The sequence below is a fragment of the Nymphaea colorata genome, chromosome 10 (genome assembly GCF_008831285.2).
Source record: "Nymphaea colorata isolate Beijing-Zhang1983 chromosome 10, ASM883128v2, whole genome shotgun sequence".
Taxonomy (NCBI): Eukaryota; Viridiplantae; Streptophyta; class Magnoliopsida; order Nymphaeales; family Nymphaeaceae; genus Nymphaea; species Nymphaea colorata.
In genome coordinates this window covers 13,213,945-13,233,608 of record NC_045147.1, presented here as the reverse complement: position 1 = coordinate 13,233,608, position 19,664 = coordinate 13,213,945, and the positions used below count along the sequence as shown (strand labels likewise).

The following is a 19,664-nucleotide window of genomic DNA, read 5'->3' as shown; positions in this document are numbered from 1 at the left end:
TGGAATGAACCACTCACCCTAAAAAAAGAAAAAAAATATATATGAACCCTAATATCGATTTCCTATACCGGCAAACAAGCCTATATTTTGAAACCTTTCCAAGTTATCGTAAAATAACTGTTAGATCATACCGTGAAGCAGGTGCATTTAATCACAGCATTGGAATGGCAAAAATCTAAGTGACGAGTACATTATGTGCTCAGGATCTAGGTTGGTGATCGTGCTGTGCTGCAACATGAAATTAGAATATGAGATATTAGCTGCTGACTTCAAGTGTGTCCGTCACTTAGATTTTTGCCATTCCAATGCTGTGATTATTTGCACCTGCTTCATGGCACATTCATGGCACTTAGGAATGTGCCATACTCAATCAACCGCCTTAAAGTTTATCTACCACTAAATCAACAGCTTTTGTAGAACTAGAACACAACAGAGGAAATCAATTATCAGCATGTTAATAACCAGGGGGAGATAATCTGACGAGCAATATATTAGTGACCCATGTTGTTATCAATGTTGGAGTAAAGCAACCAAGAAAAGGACCCAGTTTTTTAAACAACAGAAAATAGCACATAAGATCGGCAACAACACAAAGCAAAGTTATAAGCATGAAAAATGTAAAAAAGCAGAAAACCTCAATATTGAAAGATGTCCAACGAACCTAGATCTATCATCTCAAGCTAAGTATGATGCTACATCCTTCTTGCTTGAATTCATAGTCATCATTCCATGGTTCCAACATTAACTAGCTATATTCATGTAATGACAAGTGAAACTTCCTAATGCTGTAAACAGACATTTGGACTTTTAACTTAAGCTTACGAGTCAAGTCACAAATCACTATGCTCTCAAACCATCATATTATGCACCAACCAAGATGTACTATGAAGAATGAATTAGCAGAAACCAGGTGTTCACCATTCAGATGAAAGAGATTACATGAGGGGAATAGGCTAAGAAAACCATTAAATTGTAAATGCTACCTCAGGTATTTAAACAAACTGCAGAATGAGCCTCGTGGCACTTGATATTATGCCTATCAAAAACCAGCTGGACGTCCATATCAATTTGCGCCATATGGAGCACTGTCAAATACAGTACTTCAAGGACATTGCATAACTTGGAAACAGCCAAACAAGATCAACCCAAGGTAAGAACCTTAAATAAAAGCCAACTCCAGGTCAAGAGCTCAGCCAATTTGGCAGTACCAGAAATTTCATGCCTTCAACGTTCAGCAAAAAAATAAGAATAATCAAGTCCTATGGATCTTTCTTTTAGGTACGTATTCCTATGGGGCTATGACTCCAACAATCCTTATTCCTCAATTCATTTTCAAGCTTGTCACTATACCCGAAAACACATACTTTCTTGAGACAAAAGAAAAGACGCTTGCATCTAACTCAACGGTAAGAAAAGGAAACAATAGTAGTAACATAGGCCAACAACCAGCTAGGTCAACCAGTACAAAATTGTTCCATTAGTCATTCCATATACCCTAAGCTGTCAAAATAAAAAACCTGGCGCAGGTCGGTGAAGGCCCAAAAGGGGCTAGTCCAGACTAGGGAGCTCAAGCCGGTCCAAGTCAGTTGACTGAAACAAAACCAATATGGAGGTGTAAAAACATGTAGATATTGTACGCGTACGTGTAAAATCATCTATAATCATGTGCTCTCGTACATGCTTTTAAATCATATATAAGCATATGCCGCACATATACTTCTAAGTCATATAATACTGTATATCATCAGCAGATTCTAAGTATTATTTTCGCATTTGATACATATAATACATCATTTGCAGATACTCTATATCATTTAAGGATTCTCTCTGCACGTGTGAGTGTATATAGATATACTAGAGTGACATAAAGAACATGCATGGACGATATATGTATATATACAATTAAGAAGCATATGTCAAAAGCTATTTTTACAGTTGGTGCTAACGAATAGGCATTCACTAACCACCCCAGTCAGGCAACTAGCAATGAAAGTACTCTTTGGCAACTGGAACGCCAGGGACTAGTCACCAAACCAATGACTGGTCCAACTAACCAACTAATCGGACTGATTAGTTGCTGGTACCAGTTTGTGTTGCAGCAGAATGCTTCCTCAATCTCCAATAGTACATGTGGAGAATATAACCTGTTTAATGTAATAACGCATCGTTCAGTCCTACCCTACGATGACACCAATTGTGCCCTGAAAATGCTTGAATGAGACAAACTCTTGCTCAAAGATCAAAGGCCAACCATGTGAAGAAGCAATGCTGAAGACAACTTCGTATCAACAGTAGAAATCATTCTCAGAATCATATGCTCAAAAACAAAAAAGTAAAAAATATCATTATTGGAGCCACACCCAATTTCTACACCCTGAACTCTTGACAATTTGAATATACAAGTGTTTCAGCATATTTTAATGATGTATAAACAGATTCTCGGAGTATCAAACTATATCTTACATCTAATACGTCAAGCGTTCCACATATTTCTGAGATTTCGGAAGCATCGCTAAAGTACATCTTGAAATTACCCTGCCTGGATAAACGACATTTGAATTTGAGCTGACATAGAGGACATGACTCAGACGTACAAAGAAAATTTTCAGTCCTATATTCAAATAAGAAATTTAAGAAAATGAACATGCAAAATGGGTACTACACCAGTTATACTCTTTTGTACTGAGGACTGGGCAGCAAACCCCAAAGTAGCCTATGCAGAGCCTAGGCAGGACTAAGTGGTCCAATTTTGACAAAAGTATGGAGAAAAAGGGAAAGGAAGAAGAAAAAAATAAAAAAGGGGAATGTAGGGGTTTTGAAATCCCTCCACCTCAAAAAATATATTAGAAAAACTAACAAACAAAAGGAACTGGATTTTAGCATTAAAAACTAGAAAAAATAATATCTTTTCTGTTTGAGGTGCCCATTAGCTTTTAGACTGCCGTCCAGCAGCTAAGGTAAAAATGGATCGATTCCAATCGGAAAGTATGTTAGGACTGAAGGAAGGAGTTAATCAATTGCTACCAAAAGACTGAATTTGGTAAACGAACCAAAGATAAAAGCGGCACCACAGAGTAGCGACTGAAGGAAGGAATTCTATAGCACGACAAGAAATAAGGTGATCAAAGTAAACCTCTTTGTAATAAACGCCGTTACTAAAATTTGCTGCATGGAACTGCACCTTGCAAACTAAGAAAACAGTAACGAAGAAACCCTGGCGACAAACCCCAGGAAGAGCATATTATCCGAAAACGTTCATCCTTTCCTCAACAATCTAAGAACATCCTACCAGTCTAAGAACGTGTCCCCTCGTCTAAAAAAGCTAGAGGCACGTGTAAGATTTTTAAACACACTATCACTTGAGAAGAAGGCTACAGTCAGTTATTTAATGTGTGTGAGAGTGAGATGATTCACAGTCGTGTCAAGATCACAATAAAAAAAGGCAAACCAAATACTTGATCAAGTGAATATGCAACCTCCATCCCTTACATTCTGCAGCCGCAAAGTGGAGACCGATAATCCAACTATCATCATTGGTGCTACTGGTTGGGGGGCGGGGGAGGACCGCCAGGCCGAGGCGGTGCAAACACAGGAACAGTTCCCGCTGGAGGCGGCATCCCCGGCCGAGGTGGAGGCGGCACCACTCCAGGCCGCATAGGGGGCGGAGGGAACCTCATGACCTGCGGAGGAGGCGGAACCACTGGGCGAACGCCCGCTGGCTGCGGAGGGGGCATCCCAGGACCACCTCCCGGAATAGGCGGTGGCATGCCAGGCCTCACCGGGAACTGCGGCAGCGGCGGCCGTGGCAACGCATGGGGAGGCTGACCGGGGATTCCTGCCATCCGTATTCCGGGAGGGGGAGCAGGTTGTGGGTATGAAACCGGCGGGCGTGAGATTTGCGGCTGCATCATGCCAGGGGCCGGGCCACCAACCCCCCGGACGGGACCGGCGAGGCCAGGCTGCGCTTGAACAAGGTGTGCGGTCGGGACGCCTCGACCGGCCGCGCGGCCTATGCCAGGACCAGCACCGGCGACGACGGACTTGGCCCGTGATTCCTCCGGCGGAGGAGGGCCCTCGACGGTCATGGAGATGACCTCTTCACCACGCAGGAGGACGAGGCCAAGTGTCCGGCGGTCCTCGCGCTCCTCCCCCTTCTGGCCCTTCACCGGAGGGAGACGCCGGAATTCCTCGCAGTCGCCGAGCACGAGGTTCATATGGCGATCAAAGGCCATGAATTTTCCAACAAGCTGCCGGCCGTCCTGGATCGTGACCCTCATCCTGTAGTTGATGAATTGCAGCATTTTGGAGCTCTTCGACATCGACATCTTCGTCCTACTCCTTCTTCCCTTTCTTCTTGTTCTCCCTCCTCCTCTTCCTGATTCGATCTCGACCGAGATCTGATTAGGCTTAACGGTTTGGAGAAGGGGAAGGATCTTTAGGTTAGGGTTTCCCGGACGGTCAAGAAAGCGGGAAGATTTCGGATTCCGCAGCGCGGGAAACCCTGGAGCCCGGGGAGCGACTCCTTTTATCGGGTGGTTTTCTTTTTCCCCACGAACGAATCCGAAAGAACTGGAATGACTTTTTACACAACTCCAAGTCCCCTCAAACCATAAGACTATGGAATTGGTAAGAGAATTGCGGAGTGATGCCCTAACGAAGTTAGCTAAAACATGGATTGGGAATTGGATATAAAATATATCTGATTTAGATCTTGATTGTTATTCTGTCTCAATCCTTAATTTTGATTGGAGCAGATCTAACATACACGCTCGCATAAACCTGACATCGATCCAAATTCATGCCATTTTTTAAGTAAGATTCTAGTTAAAATTTTGTTTAATGTCTCTTAAATTTTTTGAAAAAATATGTTATCAGAAAAGTTGAAGCTATATATGTAGGCTGGTAGTATAGACACGTAAATGAATACGATCAAGATGATAATTTATAAAATATATCCCCATGACACATTTTTTATTCACATATAATATGTTATGTTCGCCTTCAGTGTAGGAGAATGTTGATGTTAGGATTTTAACTCGATTGGATATATGTGGCCTATGTAGTTCTGACCCGTTTAGTCAGAACTGCTGAAGAAATTTGAATATGTCTGATTGCTGATCAGATTCAGATTCAGATTCAGATTCAGAGTGGAGTTTCATAACCAAATTTGCATATGAGAACGGTGTCCAATTGAGATCCAATAAAAATCTGACAAGGTCACATCTAAATTCAGTTTTTAAAATTAGGATCATAATCCGTGTCCGAATACGTGGAATCCCATTATTCGAATTCAGGAAGGTTGGTCGGATCCAAACCCAAACAATTAATTTTGATCCCTATTAATTGAGGCCTTTTAACTTTTGGTTTTCTAGCTTAAAATTATTTCATACAAATTTAAGGTGCTCTATACCATCTTTAAATTCGGGTGAGAGAGAGAAAGACGCCGATAAAATGGGAATGCATAGCAAAGTATTCCACAAACCTTTTGCTTGCAAGTAGAGATGTATAAGTCGAGGCTGGACTCAAACTGGCTTTCGTATAAATGAGTCGACCTTGAGCTTTAGTTAAAGTCAAGTTATAAAAGAATCGAGTTTGAGTTACACGAGCTCGTCTTGTTTTCAAACTCAATTAAGCTCGCATCTTAACCGTGTTAATATTTAGGAATATGTCATTAACTTTTGACAAATTTTAGAATCTTTTAATTTTCATTTAAAGAAAAAAAAAATGCATGAATCAAGTGACACAAGCTTAAACAAGTCGAGTTAGAGCTCACCTCATAAACCTCAATTCGAGTTCGAGTCGAGCTCAAACCAAGCATTATGTAAATCAAACTCAAGCTAAATCGAGCTCAACTCGCTTGTTGTGCATCTCTACTTGCAAGGGCACTGCCTAGTGTGCCTCCTCCCCATCATTTAATATTTTTTGTTTCATTACAAAGTTAGTTGAGCATGCGGCAATAAATAAAATATGACAGTGCCAGTAGCACTTAATGGAATGCATTTAAAGCCGTGACTCTTCGTGCCCATGAAGAGGCAACCTCAGTAGATGATAGCTCCTGAAATTTGCCCTTTCAACTTGTTTGGCCTACGCATTTATTCGGCCGAAGCAACTTGCAAGCTTCTAAGAAACCGACCTCCCTCTTGGTTGTTCGTCTTCGTTCCTCTCAAATATTATGAGCATGTTTGTGTATGCGTGATATTATAACAAATAACATATCAATATCATGCTATGTTGTGTTTTCATACATAACATGAAATATTTAAAGCACTTAGAATTATTCATGAATCAACCGGAACGTGATTGTTTTGACTTTAATATCTTTTAAATATTTTTTCGATCATTTCAGATACAAGTCTGCCAACAAGCAATGGAAAATTCATTTAATTTGGATCTGTGCAATAAAATGTGAACTAAGGTAAGCCAAAAAGGTCCCCTAAAACGAGACATATAATTTAGTTATGCATTATATAAAGGAGTTGATGACTTTGAGCCTATGCACATGTACCCTACAAGTTGCGTGTTCAAATGAAAATTGGTTACTATATATGTAGGCGCTGACGTGCTTATTAGATATCCATTCTCCAGAACCTGGCATGAAAGGAACAAGCGCCTTTAACATTTCAAAATCCGATAGTCATCATATGGACCTCTAATTTGATATTGGATACTACAACTAAGTAGAAAGTTGAATTTTATATATTTTCTTTCTCGAGCTTCACCGAGTTTAACCAAGTCGACCCCACTTGATTATAGCTCGACTCGTTTAGGTTTTCGAGTTCATTTCTTAACTTAACTTGAACTCCACTCGTTTAAGTTGTCGAGTTCATTTCTTAACTTGAACTCAACTCATTTAATAAACAAGTCGAGTTTGAGTTCTCAAACGAGTTCAAGTCAAGCTGGTATACAACTGAGAATTGGGCCGGGCCAGCCTTGGAGCCAGCTCGATTTATTTTTAGTAAAAAAAATTTTTATATATATTGTATACATATTTATAGCAAAAAAAATACGTTAAAAATAATTTTAAAAATTAAAAAATTTTCTGCCTGAAAGCCCGGCACGATGATATATATATATATATATATATATATATATATATATATATATATATATATAGAGAGAGAGAGAGAGAGAGAGAGAGAGAAAGAGAGATGGTAATGCATGTGTAAAGGGATGCTCATGGGATATGGTGTGAACAATTTCTACTTGGACTTCTGGAGTCATCACATCATGGGATGCGCAATTGCGCATGCCTCCGTAATCGCACGCCTCACATGCTATGATCATGCCATGATCACGATGTGGAGCAAAAAGCATGAGATCCGCTTAAATTAAACTTTAAGCATGGTAATGCATGAGAAATCTACTTTTTTAATTATAAAATTTGCTTCATTTTATAAGGGCAGTTCTTTTTTTTTTTTTTCAAATTCAGTTTCAAGTCAAGCTTTGACATAAGATAATTATTTTAAATAAATTTGGTGTCACCTACCACATGCAGTGAGTAAGTAGCGGAAGGGAAATGTGAAAGTTAGTTAAGTTGAAGACCCTAAATTGGTGGTGTGTTTGATTGTATAGAAGTTTTTTTTTTTTTTAATTCCAAGCAAAAAAATTCTGGAAAACTGTACGGAAGTAAAAGGTTTACCTTTTCCAATTACAAACCCCTATATTTGAGGTAAATTTAGTGTTTTTTTTATGTACACAAAATGTATTTTTAAGAAATTGTTTGGTAATAATAACAAGTTATTACTTTTCAATAAATCTATTTGTAAAATTGGAGCATTTGTTCTTTTTCTAAGGCAATTTCTTAAAACAGTAACATGTTACCGTTACCAAAAAGATCCTTAGAGGGCATTTGATACGCCAGAAATCCACTGTAGCAGTGAAAAAAAAATAAATTGACCGGTCGATTTCAGAAATTTTTTTTCGGAAAAAAATTTCCACCCAAAGGGGTAGAAATTTTTTTGCCCGTTAAGGCACACCTCGCTTCTCCTTGCACACCTCCTCCCGCAGCCGCACCATCCTCTCTCTCGCCCGCAGCCGCACCAACCTCGCTTTCTCCTCTCACAGCGTCTTCCTCTCGCCCGTTCGCCCTCTAGCCCGCAGTCCTCTCGCAGCGTTTTCCGGTGGCAGTCCTTTGCAAATCATTCGAAACCCTGTTGGATAGACGCATCACTAGCCATAGAGAATACTTTTCTGCATGCTGACGAATGGGTAAGGTTTGAATAAGTAGTGCTGCTCAAATTGCGTTGTGAATTAGAAAGTCGAATTCAGATCAAATTTGAATTGTAAACTTACAAGTCGGACTGAATGTGATGTAAACTTTTCTTGCATTCGAATATGAATATGAATGTATGAACATCCCAGAAAAATGGCACGTAGTGCCATTGAATGTAACCAATTCCCCGTCAAGTTAATCGGAATTTCAGCACCGGCCTTCCTATTTTATGAAATTCTTAACAGGGTCCTTCTTGTGCCCACATGTTTCAGATACAGAACTAACCATGTCATGACCACGTAGATTCAAGCCAAGCCATTCATCTTTTATGTAAATAGAATGATCAATTTCTAACTGCTTCGGACAATAAGGAAACCTGGAGGACCCCTAAGTTTTATAAACAATCACAATTTATTTCTGGAGGTGCTGATTTGGCAATTACAAAAAATTTCGCCGGCAGATACGCAGAAGAGAAGAGTCGAAACTTCAAAGCGTAGAACATATTTCCTTTTCAATGGCAGTGGAAGAAAAGACCCCCAAGTCAAAATTCACCCATTCTTGCTTTTTTTGAGCGAGACAAATAATGTGAATGTGTTTTTTTGGACCATCTTCTTCCAAGTTTCAGGAGAGTTGGCCGCCAGTTCCTGCTTTTTCCCTCTTGCAATGCATTAATTTCAAAACTCTCTCTCTATATTGGCCGACGTCCAGCGGGCCCATCGGTGTCGAGAAGTGAGCCGGCGGTTGCTGTGTTGGAAGAAGTTTGGAAAGGAGGAAGCTGGGAAAAAATGGAGTTGGAGAAGAAAGGGCGGCGGCAGCCGGCACCCTTCCCCGGTGCAGGCAGGATAGCCAGACCTTTGCCGGATGCCGGCAGGCCCGCCTGGCCTCTGCCAAGATGGCAGAGATCCAGCAGGCTTGCCCGGCACTGGGAAAATACGCTGACGGCTGCTGTGCTAGAGGCTACGTGAATGGATCTTGTTCTCTCTCTCTCTCTCTCTTGCATTTGTATGTCTGGTTGAGCAAGAACGAACTTTTGGACTCCTATGGAAAACAGGTGTAATAAATGAGATCACAACCGCATTGAATTGATCAGCTTAATACTCTCTCTCATATTAAAATAAAGTATCGTGCAGTAAGGTTCTGCAGATTCTAAGTTACGAACGGGGCAAAGTTTTTCAGTATAATATAATGATGTACAGCGAAGAAGTTAAGTTCCATTTGTTCGGCCCCATCGGAAGAAGTTCAGTGCCTTTGTTCCTGTTAGTAATGCAATCTTTTCAATTTTATAACAATACAAATTGAATTACATAGTTCAAGACTTAACTGGTCCAAGCAGGGATTTGACAATTTTTTACCAGGTAGATCACATTTGTACACTAAAAAACTTTTAAAAAGCAACATAATTTGATTTCAAAGGTCGAAGAGGTAAACGTAAAAGAGGTTTTACTACTCTATTCTGTTTCCTTTCAAACTTGTTCGAAAAAATGAAAAAGATGATTTATATCGCAATTGAAGATACAATAATGTTCCCTAATCAACGGAAACATAACCACATGGCAGAGAGCACGTGTCCCGTTAATTTCAACTGTTCGGCCGACAATTTATGCCTCAAGCCACAGTGAACTTCATCCTTGACAGAGAAAACACTTCTATGAGTGGAGACAGAAAAGTATCCACGCCCGCAAAAATGAAATCATTTAGTCGGATCTGGTGAAGGAAAATTGGTTCAAATCTTAACCAGACGAACTTTGTATTCAGTTCAGGTGACCAAATCTGAATCTGAGGTCTGATAAGGAACCTAATCTTAGTTCCGTCTACAGCAAAATTCAAATTCTAATCGAAGTTTCAGTGAGAATCCGGTTAAAGAAGATCCCCACTAAGTTGAATTTGGTAAACGATGAATGTCGCCGGAGCTTGAATCGTTTCTACACCTTTCAGCCGCCTGGTCAAGTTTCCGACCGGTCACCAACAGGATTCTAAGCAGATTGGTCCCACCGGCGATTACATCACACTCTTCGATCCTACCCACCACAGTTAATGCAACCTTCCCTCCAGCTGTCCAGATTTTAGTAGAAAACCGTGAGAGGCATACGAAAGCTCGGATGGAAGGATCTATCTCGCTCGCTCTCTCCAGCAGAGAACAGAAGGAATTGAACAAGACATGCCCGATCTGACAGCTATCGCCATTTCCCTTCTTCTCTCACTCAATTTCCAACTTGACGCAGTCCACTCAAAGATCACCATCGGCAAAATCTCTCCGGGATTGAGAGGAAACAATTTCGACTGGATCGATGATAATGGCGTCTTCCTCTCATCCGTCAATCGAACTTTCACGCTTGGCCTCCTTAACCAGCCGTCTGAGGGCACCAATTACTACCTTGTCATCACACACCGGCCGAGCACCACCATCATCTGGACGGCCAACCGCGATTCCCCAGTATCAAGTTCCGACTTCTTCGCCTTCTCTGCGGATGGGGAGGCCACTCTCACTTCCTCCGAGGGAGGCGTCGTGTGGAGAACGAACACCAAGGGATTAGGGGTCACCGCCATGGAGCTGCAGGAGTCGGGTAACCTCATGGTTCTGAACTCGACTGAAGGCGTGGTGTGGCAGAGCTTCGATTTTCCGACGGATACGCTGGTCTCTGGCCAGGTTCTCCGACCGGGGATGAGACTGGTGAGCAGAGTAGCCACGACGAGCGGAACCAATCTCTCGTCCGGGGGGTATGTTTTGCAGATGCAGCAAGGGGACCTCTCCTTGCTCGCGGAGTTCCAACCTGTACAGAAATATTGGTCTCTCCAGTCTTCTAGCCAAAGAACGAAGCTGACGGAGGAGTCACCGGAGACGGCTGTTTTGACGAACTCAGGGTGGGTTTTTTACGGCCCAAGCGGCAATCCTGCACTAAAAATCTTGTTTCCCGGCGGTAACCTACCAAGCTCGTCGATGGTGTTCGCCACACTCACTTCGGACGGCAGCATCTCGTTCAGCATCACGGATTCTACCACCAGCAGCAGCGGTCTGGTAACCATGTCGCTTTCTATTCCGGCAGAGTTTTGCGATAGGCCGAGCCCCTGTGGCTCATATTTCCTCTGCTCCACAGACGGAGTCTGCACCTGCCCACAGGCTCTGAGCACTTTGTATGGCTCCGGTTGCTACTCGCCTCAGAGTCCTTTTCCCAGTTGCCGCTCCTCGCCTCCCCCAGCGTCCTTCTATAGAGTGGGGGGAGGACTGACTTACTTCGGAGTAAAGTTTCAGGCGCCGAAAAAGGTCTCCGGATTTCAGGACTGCAAGACCCTATGCCAGACCAACTGCTCTTGTAACGCACTGTTCTTTCAAAACAAGTCAAATGCGTGCTACATTTGGGGTCAGATTGGTAGTCTACAGTTGGCCACAACCATGAAGGACTCTTTCGACCTCTATGTGAGGAGTTTGACACCTGCGGCTACAGATGACGGCGAAGCTAGAAAATCAAACAGTTCTTTGTTGGTTCCCATTATTGCTGTTACTGTTGTGATGAGCGTCGGGATTTTCGTCTTAGCAGTCTTTCTGCTCATTCACAAGGCGAGGAAGAAGCGCGATGAAGCAAAATTGTCGTCCTCTGATGAAGAAGCAGAGGATATCGAGGAAATGGTTCCCGGAATGCCGAGGAGATTCAAGTTCGGAGAACTCCAATTGGCGACAGACAACTTCAAGAACGTGGTGGGCAAGGGAGGTTTCGGGTGCGTATTTGAAGGTTGGATGCCGGACGGCCAAAGGGTCGCCGTGAAGCAACTGCAGAAGATTGGCCAGGGGAAGAAGCAATTCCAAGCAGAGGTGGCCACCATCGGCAGCATTCACCATCTTCATCTGATGAGACTCAAGGGATTTTGCGCCGAAGGGAAACAGAGGCTCTTGATCTACGACTTCATGCCTAATGGCTCGCTCGATAAGTTCCTTTTCAATAAACGGTCGGCCGGCGCTGCCTCCGGTGGAACAAACACCGGATTTCTCGACTGGAAGAAGCGGTTCGGAATCGCCGTGGGAACGGCGAAGGGGCTTGCCTATTTGCACGAGGAATGTGCGGTGAGGATCATCCACTGCGACGTGAAGCCGGAAAACATCCTTTTGGATGCAAATTTCTCGCCGAAGATATCCGACTTCGGCCTCGCGAAGCTGCTAAGTCTAGAGGAAAGCCAGGCCTTCACCACCATGAGGGGGACGAGAGGCTACCTCGCGCCGGAGTGGCTAACGACGTCCGCCGTCTCGACCAAGAGCGACATCTACAGCTACGGGATGGTGTTGCTGGAGTTGGTGGGCGGGCGGAAGAACTTAGACCCATCGGCGACTTCATCGGAAAAGTTCTATTTCCCGGTCTACGCTTACCAGATGCAGGCGGAGGGGAGGGTGAAAGAAGTGGTCGACGGGCGGCTTGGCGGGGATGTGGACGTGGAAGAGGTGGAGAGATGCATCAAGGTGGCGATGTGGTGTGTTCAGGAGGATTGGAATCTGAGGCCGAGAATGGGGACAGTGGTGAAGATGCTTACCGGTAGCGTCGAGATACCAGCGTTGCCTCCGACACCGCCGACAGGATTCCGGCTGCACCTAAGCATGCTCAAGGGGGAAGTGAGCAGCTTGAGCGGCAGCGGGGAGGAGAAGACGGCATCATCGACGACGACCAACGATACGTCGGAGAATGCGGGCCACGGCGTGCTCTCGTCCTACGAACTCTCCGGGCCTAGATGAATTAACCGCGCTCGATGTGCCTGCTCCTGTCCCTCTCTCTCTCTCACATATGCATTATTCTTTCTTTGCACCGGTGTATCGTGGCTGAGTAAGACTCAGCTTTGAACTGTTCAAAAAAATTGGACGACTGTAACAGTAAAGCAAAGTGCAACAAATTAAAGGCCGGCGACCTTCAATTGATCATTTTAACAAGCATGTTCTCTTCTTTTTCTTTTTGTATTTAAGAGACTTTTTATGTCCAAATTTTGTTATACATTTTCATTTTATCTGACTTTTTCTCTTTCTTTATGCTTTTGGCAATAAATTGGATATGCAAACCCCGACAATTTTGAGTTAGTGCATATTTGATCAAAATACATATTGATATTAGAGCACTTAACGATTTGGTTTTCTTTTTCAAAGCAAGTCATTTGTTATACTAAAAAAGGTCCTTGGTAACCATTTTGATCGCCATTGTTAGCTCAATCTGTGCATGTGATTATGTATGTATACACAAGGTTTATCATCCACATGACTAAGAGACATTCACAACTGCGAGTCTATCTCATACCTTTTTCTTCTCTTGCTGTGTAATTCAAGAATATTGAACCAACACACTTGAATAGAACATATTTTATCTCCAAATTAGATCCTAGTTCCGTAATGTCTACTGAAACATCATAGTAAGTAACATCTTTTTTTTTTTTATCTTGGGATTAATTCTAATTCAATAGTGTCTACTGAAATATCATAGTAACATTTTTTATGAATGAAAATGCTTATCCAAAGCACTTCAAAAACTTGATCTTCGGACAGTGACAACAACAACACCATTATTTTTCTATATTTATGTTGGGAGAGCCTCGTAAGTTCTTTTATAACTTTATTGGATCCAATTTCATATGATTTTGATGAAAATACGAGATTAACAAAGAAAATTAACATGCTTACTACCTATCACCGTATGTTCCACTTCACCACTTAACATGTTTCAATGTTGCACATGTTCTCTTAGCAAATAAAGATGCTGCCTAGGTAGAAATTAATATGTTCAACAATGTCACATGTTTGACTTGATAGAAAAAATATAAATATTTCTGTTTGCAACATTTGCCTAATTAGTGAATGGCGAAACAGACGCAATACTAAATTCCATGCACTAATTTCCTTGTCTCATTAAAGAGTCATCTCATGTGAGGATCACATTTTCCCTTAAACACTGCCTTTTCAGAACATTACAAATTTTACATTATGATTTCCTTTATGCTAGCTGAATAGTCAATTTTGCACAAGATTCAGGTGGTGCTCATCATCAAGGTACCCTTCCGTTATGGAACCCAGAATTGCTATTCTTGCAGAGATATAATTTAAGTGTGTATAAGTATAAATATATTCATTTAAAAATAAATAATCAGAAGATATGTAAGAATAAAACAAAGCACGTGACAAGTAATCTCCTGAATGAAGTATGTGACTAGCAGTCTCTTGAATGAAGAAAGAAGGAGAAAAGTCTTCAAGCACAAATATCTTAGTGATATGAGTTTTGTGACAAATTAAGAAAAAAGAGACATGAAACATATCAAAGTCATAAATACCTAAAATGACTAATATATGTTTTGGTTATGGTATTACTTGCCACAAAAATATTGATCACAAGAAATGAAAAAAAAAAAGAAAAAAAAAAAAAAGGTTTAAGGGCAGTAGTAGAGGAAGGTTCTTCTACTTTATGAAGGTGAATGTCTCACTGTAGAAAAAGCATGCACGACCTATATAATTGGTATAGAAGTATTCTATCATGTGATTCATTACACAGAATTCTTTCATTTTATGAGATAGGTGATATTGGAGCAGTTCATATGGACACTAATAATATTCTAAATTACTAGAATGAGAGGTCGTTTGTGTACGGACAAGTATAGGATCTAAACTTATTCTCAAAGATGTGAGACAAAATATATATAAACCATCGTATGAATTTTTGTATGTAGGTAAGTTAAGTGAAGGTAGTTATTTTTTCACTTTTGCTGGAGACGAGAAGCTCACTAAGGAATGCTTGTGTCGGCATTCTTTATTAGATGAAGATCTTAATTGATAAAGATGAAACAAACATGACTATTGCTTTGCATTACACTTGTGGCACATACAACTTGCCCATATGAGTCGGAAAGGGTTAAATTTGATTCTAAAGAAGAAATTATTTCACGAATTAAAAGAAACAAAGTTAATCTTCCTGCGATCGTTGCTTAGTAAGTAAACAACATGAAGGTTCTCCTAACAAAATTGTTAAAAGAGAGCGACTAGGTTGTTGGACTGATTATTTTACTCAGGTGTCTGTGGTCCAATAAATGTCACATCAAAGGATGGTTCTTATCCTATTACTTTCATTAATCATGCTTTTGAGACAGTTTGGGTAAAGGCAATTAAGAATATGAGTGAAGTCCTTATGAATTTTCATGTAGCGGTTGAGCCACAGATAGGCTGGCGTGGGTAGTCGCCCACACTAGCAACAAAATTTTTATTTGTTTTTATATATTTTTTTGATAGATTTCTTGCAATTATTTACTTTATGTTATGCCCTTTCAAAAATGAGAATTTCTACAACAATGCCCCATAGCAAAAAATTTTTGGCTTTGTCACTGGGTTGAGTGTAAAACAAGTAAGAAATTAACTAAAGAAATGGCACTGATGATGGTGACTATAGAGTTTGACCACTTAGAATATTTTTCATGAAACATGACATCAAACATGAGAAGATTGTTCCCATGATCTATAGCAAAATGAAGTTGTAGATAGGGATGATGATAATTGTAAAGACAATTAGGAGCGTTCTTTCTATTTGTAAGCTGCCAAAGTCATTTTGGGGACAATTCAAGTACATAAATATATCATATCTGATAAGTAGATTTCTCTTAGTGCCACTGGGCTAAGATGTTCTATAGAGTTTGGTAAGTACAGTAGTACATGACCATTTGAGAGTCTTTCAGCGCAACGCATTTATGCATGTACCTGAATAATAAGTAACAAGATTGTATGATAAATTGGTGCTACTAATTTACTTTTCTTGGTTGCAGCATTAGATATAAAGAATGACAAAGTTCACAGAGATTATGATATTGTTTTCAAGCACGATTTGATCATGTGTGTAACATAATGAATATTTTGCACATAGCTTTTGCCTTCGATTTTGGTAGAAAAGGACATATCTGCCTAGGCTTATGCAGGTGAACAGACCCTCGGCGGAACCTTGATAGAGATTTTATACTTTTTTAACAATTTGAAAATTATTATTTTGTACTTCATGTACATTTTCATTTTCCCAAGGTTTAAATAATTATTTTTGAACTTGTTTCGGACATTTAAATAACGCTCCTCAATCCACATTAGACCAGGCGATTGTTTTTTTCTACCGCAAATGTACACCAAATAATTGGCATAGAAAACCAGACCTGTCTTTTTAGCACCATTAAAAATGGACTAAACTTTTGCACCATTAATCAAAATCATTTTTATTACTTGACCTTAACTTTATCACCAATTTAATACAAGGATAATGAGACAAAAAAACTATGCTCAATAAAGAGAAATATCAAGTGTACAACCAAATGCTTTTTTATCAGTAAAGTCTAAAATAAGTATGTTATGCCCCTTCAGGAAGTCATTCAAGAAGAATCTACATATATTAGTAGAGTCAAGTGTATTTTCCAAACTATTTTCTGGGAGGTAGGATAATAAGTTTTTACGGAAGTAGCAATTAATTGTAGCAATTAATTTAATTGTAAGTATGGATCCCTTTACAGCTTATAAACCTAAAGAAATTTATATATTCCCGAAAGAGTTGGCCCAATGGGCATGGTGGGGGTTGGTAGCGGCCAGTCTCTGTTTCGAACCCCTATCATACCAACTTCCAATATTGAAAAAAAGAGAACTAATTTACAAGTTGAAGTATAGAAAAGACACCTTAGCCGAGACACTAAAAGTAGGCCTTTGAAAGGAAGGAGAAAGGTAGAGTTTTGGCTCTCTTGTTAGGCAGAAAGATGAAATACTCGATCTATACACCCAGTAATTTCAAATCTTAAAAATTGCACTTTTTATGACTTGGAACCTTCAAATTAAAGACTACATGAACATTTTTTGGTATACTACATTAACAAATCTCACTGATATTAAATACTTACATTTGTGGAAAAGAAAGAAGCCACATTTGGATGTGAAACGAAGAAGCTATTGTATATTGTTAATCATGTTCTTTGGTTCGTCCGGAAATCATTCTTGAGGTGGGAGACCAGATCAAGCGGCTTTAACATACGGCAACTTTCACAAACAAGCAAAGCATTAGATTCTTCCATTGCACATACAAAGTTAAGAGAACATGAACACGAAGTTCATGCACCAAAAAGTAAATATTCGGGAGCCAGTGGCGTTAAAGATGAGAGAAAGAACAAGGCTGTTCTTCCATACCTTTGGAAAAATTTCATCTAAGATCTGATATTCTACAACTAATTTCGAAGATGAAACCCGATTATCTAAAGTTTCTGATACGGAGTTGAATGGTTTTGAAACTTCAAGATCGCGGCTTCATGTTGTGCGTTAAATTTTTTGTGCACAATCGAAAAGAATTCTGTATCTGCAGTTTTATTAGGTCGATGTGCACTCCGATTATTCAGGAACACTACTCGTTGTAATTGGAATCAATCCAAATTGGTTTTAACTCTAGTCAATGGATTATTGATATGGGCAGCCTTTGTTCAGCAGTTTCTGAAGAACACTGAGACGGTGCTAGAAAATACCAGGAAGTTGATGCTCACTTTGGGAATTAAAAGCAAAACTATATCCTCTATATGAAAATGTGCTTTCATGTTTCTTTAGGTAGAAGATTCACCTACAATGAGCAGATCAAGTGATCTGCCCAACCATATTAAAGAGATTGAAAAAATCCTTGGCCTACAACTCTGACTCTGGGATAGTGTTTGAGTTCCTGGAACTAAATATCTGGGGCTTCAAACTGCTGGGCATTTAGTACCAGATATTTTGTCTTAGTGGAATTTTTGTTCTATCTTCCATTTTCCCCATTTGTTTAATTCCAGGGAACTTCTAGTCCGGGTATTGAGAAGTTAACATGAAAGCAAATTCTTCCAGCATTAAAGTTTCATTTATCTAAGTGAAACTTTAACGCCGGCACTAAAGTTCCATAATGGCTTCAAAACTGCCAGCAATAAAGTTCCGTGTTTGTTTATAGCTAGAACTTGCGACTGGATTTGAATTAAAGTTTCATCTCTACAACAAAAATTCCATGTATTCAAACAAGCCCTAGCGGTTAGCTGTTTGGGTGAACATTATCAGTTTATCATTACTAAAGATGCTAAATTTATTTCAAAATAGAATTAGACATATTAGAGGATCGATCGGCTGTTGAGAAGATATCTAATCTTATGTGAGCGACTGAATATGACATGCTGTAAAATGGTTATTGAATGCCAAGACCATGGCTAAAATTCAGCGTTTGTTGTGCAATAATCAGGTTTGGAAATGGATCATCTATACATATGAATGCCTGCGATTGTGTTTGTGCACTGGATCTTTGTGCAGTGACGAATCTATAAAAGCCGGCGACTTTGCAGGAGAAAAGGGAAAAACCTTGCGTCCTCATGAAGCAAGCAGCATAAGAAAGAAAGGGAAGGGAGATCACATGACTTAACAGTTAACTGGTCATTGATCGATCATCAAATTAAATGGCAATGGTTTGATCGTATAGACTAAGTTGATCGTGCACCAAAGCCATGGGAGAAGCAAACTGCAGGTGGGCAATGGCGGCTTTGTTGGTGGGACTACTGGCTGCGAGAGCAGAGGATGAGCCTCCAGTTCAAGTCTACCCTTCCAATGGCGGCCAGCTCTGCGCAAGTGAGTGCAGCACCTGCCCGCTGGTGTGCTCTTCTCCTCCCTCACCTCCCTCTCTAATCCCTCCACCACCTTCGTTGCCATCATCACCTGATTTCAATTACGCAACACCACCAACGCCGCTCCTTCCTCCGCCACCGCCGCCGCCGCCATCCTCACCTCTGTCTTATATCTATCCTGAAACTCCTTCCATATGGTTGCCTCCACCTTCGCCGAATCAATCATCTATCTATCCCTACCCTTACTATTTCTTTTATTCTAACTCAGGAGCTCCGGCTGCGACTGTGGCATCAACAGGACTTGGTGTTCTTACAGTGTTCTCCATTGCTGCAATTTGTTTCGTCTTTTAATGTTAGTTTGTTGGTTTATTTATGTGCACAAGAGTTCAAATCCCACAGTATTATATACTTAATTGGTTATACATAATATGGCCCCTCCCCCTTCTATCTTTATCTTTCGATTGTCCTTTCGTAGGTTGATTGCGATCTGTTGACGCGAAAATCACATCATTCGCGTCATCATCGTGAACGAATCATCTGTCGCACTATTTCTAAGCTTAAAGGAAGGAAAAGGTTTTGTTTTCTTTCCAATGTCAAGAAATACACTACGCCTGAGTTCCAAGTAAGGCTCAGAGTTGAGTTTTCTAAAAGCAGGAAAACATTTCCAGTGAACTTTCTTTCAGACATGATGTATAGCTGTAGCACAGGCGAGGCAATGAAGCAGCTCCAGCTCCCGTGGGATTTGAACTGTGGCCATCCCCTGACAACCTACTATCCATTTATTTTTATTTACTGAATTCAGCTTCGGCATTCACTTAGATCTTCTTCACTGGATCAAAATGCATCATTTATGTTGCAGAAA

At 40.6% G+C, this 19,664-nt stretch overlaps 3 protein-coding genes across 4 annotated transcripts; 2 read left to right on the top strand and 1 right to left on the bottom strand.

The window, feature by feature from the left end:
- Positions 1-1,027: 1,027 nt before the first annotated feature.
- On the bottom strand, positions 1,028-4,577 carry LOC116262830 (uncharacterized). 2 transcript variants are annotated; one of them, XR_007574492.1, is made up of 2 exons: positions 3,490-4,577; positions 1,028-1,590 (listed from the first exon to the last, which is right to left on the bottom strand). XR_007574492.1 is itself a non-coding variant. In XM_050080174.1 (1 exon), exon 1 carries the CDS (start codon positions 4,323-4,325, stop codon positions 3,540-3,542), a length of 786 nt encoding a protein of 261 aa, XP_049936131.1. In that variant the 5' UTR covers positions 4,326-4,577; the 3' UTR covers positions 3,153-3,539. The 2 variants fall into 2 exon arrangements, 1 of the variants encoding a protein (XP_049936131.1); XM_050080174.1 differs by lacking the exon at positions 1,028-1,590 and having other exon boundaries at positions 3,153-4,577.
- A 5,291-nt stretch (positions 4,578-9,868) lies between these two features.
- Positions 9,869-13,217, top strand: LOC116263402 (G-type lectin S-receptor-like serine/threonine-protein kinase SD2-5). Its single transcript, XM_031643142.2, has one exon. The coding sequence runs from the start codon at positions 10,371-10,373 to the stop codon at positions 12,927-12,929; it is 2,559 nt and encodes an 852-aa protein (XP_031499002.1). The 5' UTR covers positions 9,869-10,370; the 3' UTR covers positions 12,930-13,217.
- Positions 13,218-18,601: 5,384 nt separating this feature from the next.
- LOC116263193 (leucine-rich repeat extensin-like protein 1) lies at positions 18,602-19,236 on the top strand. The gene has a single exon (XM_031642826.2). It carries the CDS (start codon positions 18,686-18,688, stop codon positions 19,151-19,153), a length of 468 nt encoding a protein of 155 aa, XP_031498686.1. The 5' UTR covers positions 18,602-18,685; the 3' UTR covers positions 19,154-19,236.
- Positions 19,237-19,664: the final 428 nt, after the last annotated feature.